General features: G+C 48.0%; 1 protein-coding gene across 1 annotated transcript in view; it reads left to right on the forward strand.

Moving 5' to 3' along the window:
* The window catches only part of RTTN (rotatin), a 235,205-nt gene extending 233,181 nt beyond the window's left edge, over positions 1–2,024 (forward strand). Inside the window, exons 44-45 of the mRNA XM_007955605.1 lie at positions 477–546; positions 1,939–2,024. Coding sequence (XP_007953796.1) covers positions 477–546; positions 1,939–2,024 — 156 coding nt within the window. The remainder of the gene's footprint in view (positions 1–476; positions 547–1,938) is intronic.
* The last annotated feature ends 592 nt before the right edge of the window (positions 2,025–2,616 follow it).

Consider the following 2,616-nt stretch of genomic DNA (forward strand, 5'->3'; position numbering starts at 1 on the left):
GGGTTTCGTAGCCTGTCATCTCTACAGCAGCACATTGCCAGGGCCTTCTTCCACAGAGCCACTGGGTGGTTCAAACCTTTGCGTTCACCGCTGAGCATTTAACTGTTGTACCTCCAAAGCTCCTTAATGTTGGATGTACTTGATCTGAAATCAAGGGTTTGAGGGAATGTTACATATTGAAATGACTGAGGGTGAGTGTTCACAATAGACAACAGGGCTAAGGGAGAAGGGTGGAGAGGGCATAGGGACAGTAGGACAGTGGGGAGGGAACTTGGGTCACATGGGCAGGAGATAGACTGTACTTCAGAAAAAGTGGGAGATCGGCCCTGTGGGATGTACCAACAGGCCTGCTGCATTGCTGCGTTTTGTAATATCCTGTATAAAAGAGCAGTCAGCAGTGGGCAGCATTACTGCTATCCTGATTTTCAACACCTTGGGATCCATCTCGTTAATAAATTATCCCATTTTATCTTCAGGCAAAAACAACTTTGAAAAGTCCTTCAGTAAAAAGAAGAATAGATGAAGCATATTCCTTGGCAAAGAGAAGTAAGTTTCATTATTAAAGAAGTTATGGTTTAACTTGGAAGCTGAGTGGATTCTCTGATGACATATGTGGACACGCCCCAGCAAAATGACAGGTTTTTGCACTGATGTGGGCCTGGGGTTCCAGGGCGTTTTTGTCACAGCAGTATAGAACGTGCAGGTATGTGGTCAGTGCTGCTCATTATGACTTTTGTAAATAATGCAGCGCTCTGCTAAGTGCAGGTGGGAGGTGCAGGAGCTTCCTAAGATGTGTCTGTGATCCTTCTCTGAGTGTCCTTGGCTGACCTTCCTCTGCCGGTGGTGACCATGGTGTGAACGTGTGTTCTGAGATGATAAGAACACAGCCCAATTAGAATTGACCTTGGACAGAAAACCCCGATGTCCTATCGGGGAGCTGAACCAGTCTCCCAAGAATAGATTCTGTGACCCCCGTGTCCACTGCTTGCCACATGATCAGATTGTGCTGCAAGATAGGGCTTTTCTTTCCAAAGACAGGCGGCACCAACTCTCAGTGGGTGTCTTCTCTGAACTCAGTGCTAGGTCAGGAGCCTCAACTGTGTCTGTACTGACCTGTGTGAGGTCTTCTTTTAAAATTAATAACCTGACGTTTTCAAAAGTGGGTTTTGTTTGTCTCACATGGATTTCTGGAAATAGTGAATAATTGAGTTACATCAGAGTTTATGATTTAGGAGGGCTGGGGGAGGGCCGGGGGAGGGCCGGAGGAGTGCAGCTCATGAAGAGTTGACATTGTTAGCTGTCAAGTCTACTCCCAATTCTTCGCAACCCTGTGCACAGCAGAGCCCCATGCTGCCAGGGCCTGCACCATCCCCCCCGGCCCAGCCCCCAAGTGGTGCCCTGCAGACATGTGACCCCATGCATGGCAGACCCCAGTGCTGCTGGGGCCTGTGCCATCCACCCCCCCGCCCAGCCCTGTGACTTGTGACCCAAAGAGCCTTGTGTGACTGACTTTTGGGAGTAGATTGCCGGCCCTTTCCTCCTAGCCCATTGTGGTCTGGAAGCTCTGCTGAAACCTGTTCAGCCCCATAACAGCACACAGGCTTCCACAGACAGATGGCTGCTGGCTGTGCATGAAGCACATTGGCCAGCAATGAACCTGGTCTGCTGCCTGGAAGGTGAGCTTTCATTTCGGATGATGGTTAATGGTGTCCATTTGTTGTCTGCCATTTGAGAAAACTATGAAGAAAAAATATATATAAATTTTGTAACCTAATTTTTTTTAAATGTAGAATATCCTTATAATGCTTAGTACATTAAGAACTTTAATGGGGCTTCAAATTGTATATGCGTCCTGTTCAGGTGTGTCTGTGTGTGCATCTACTCCTGAGGAGTACTGAGCTTGAACTAGTGTTTCCATATTCCTGTTTTCCATCTCAGCTCTCACAGACCCAGAAGAAAGCCCTCTCACTGCCTATTACCTGCGATGTCTTGAAAATCTTGTGCAGCTGCTCAGCTCCTCCTGAACACCATGAGGGGCTCACCCTGATGGTGACAGTCACTTGGTAGGTGCAGCAGCGAGCAAGTGTGTGCAGCAGCGGCTACCTGAAAACACGCTAAGTCTGTGCAAGGCGTGGCGTCACTGCCCCCACCTCCCTGCAAGAAGTGGGACGGGGACATCTCTCCACGACTGAGCAGCTGACAAGAAGACGACAGGAAGAGTGACGCAGGGTATTCTGGGCCATGAACATTTTACCTTTTCCTATGCAATGTGCTTCGTGAAAATCCTATTTAACTGTTATTTAATGAAATAAAATATTTTTGGAACTGAACATAAACTACTAATTGGTATTTGCAGATTTTATTTTTTTCTCTTTTTTACCATCCCCAACCTCCTCCCCTCCCTTCCCAGTCAACTGCCCCCGCACACCATCCCCCATGCCTCTCATAGTTATACACTTGTGTGTCCTGCATTTCCTCCATGTGAATGTTGACCCTCTGGTGCTCCAAGGCACGTATCTCCATAGAGTAGGTGGGTGTGTCAGCCTGGATTGGGTGGTCTACGTGTATGTCTTGTTTACTATTGGGCTGAGAGCCAGCCCTTGGGAGTGTGTATCC

Source organism: Orycteropus afer, unplaced genomic scaffold (genome assembly GCF_000298275.1).
Source record: "Orycteropus afer afer isolate SDZICR_OR568_19922 unplaced genomic scaffold, OryAfe1.0 scaffold00516, whole genome shotgun sequence".
Lineage (NCBI taxonomy): Eukaryota > Metazoa > Chordata > Mammalia > Tubulidentata > Orycteropodidae > Orycteropus > Orycteropus afer.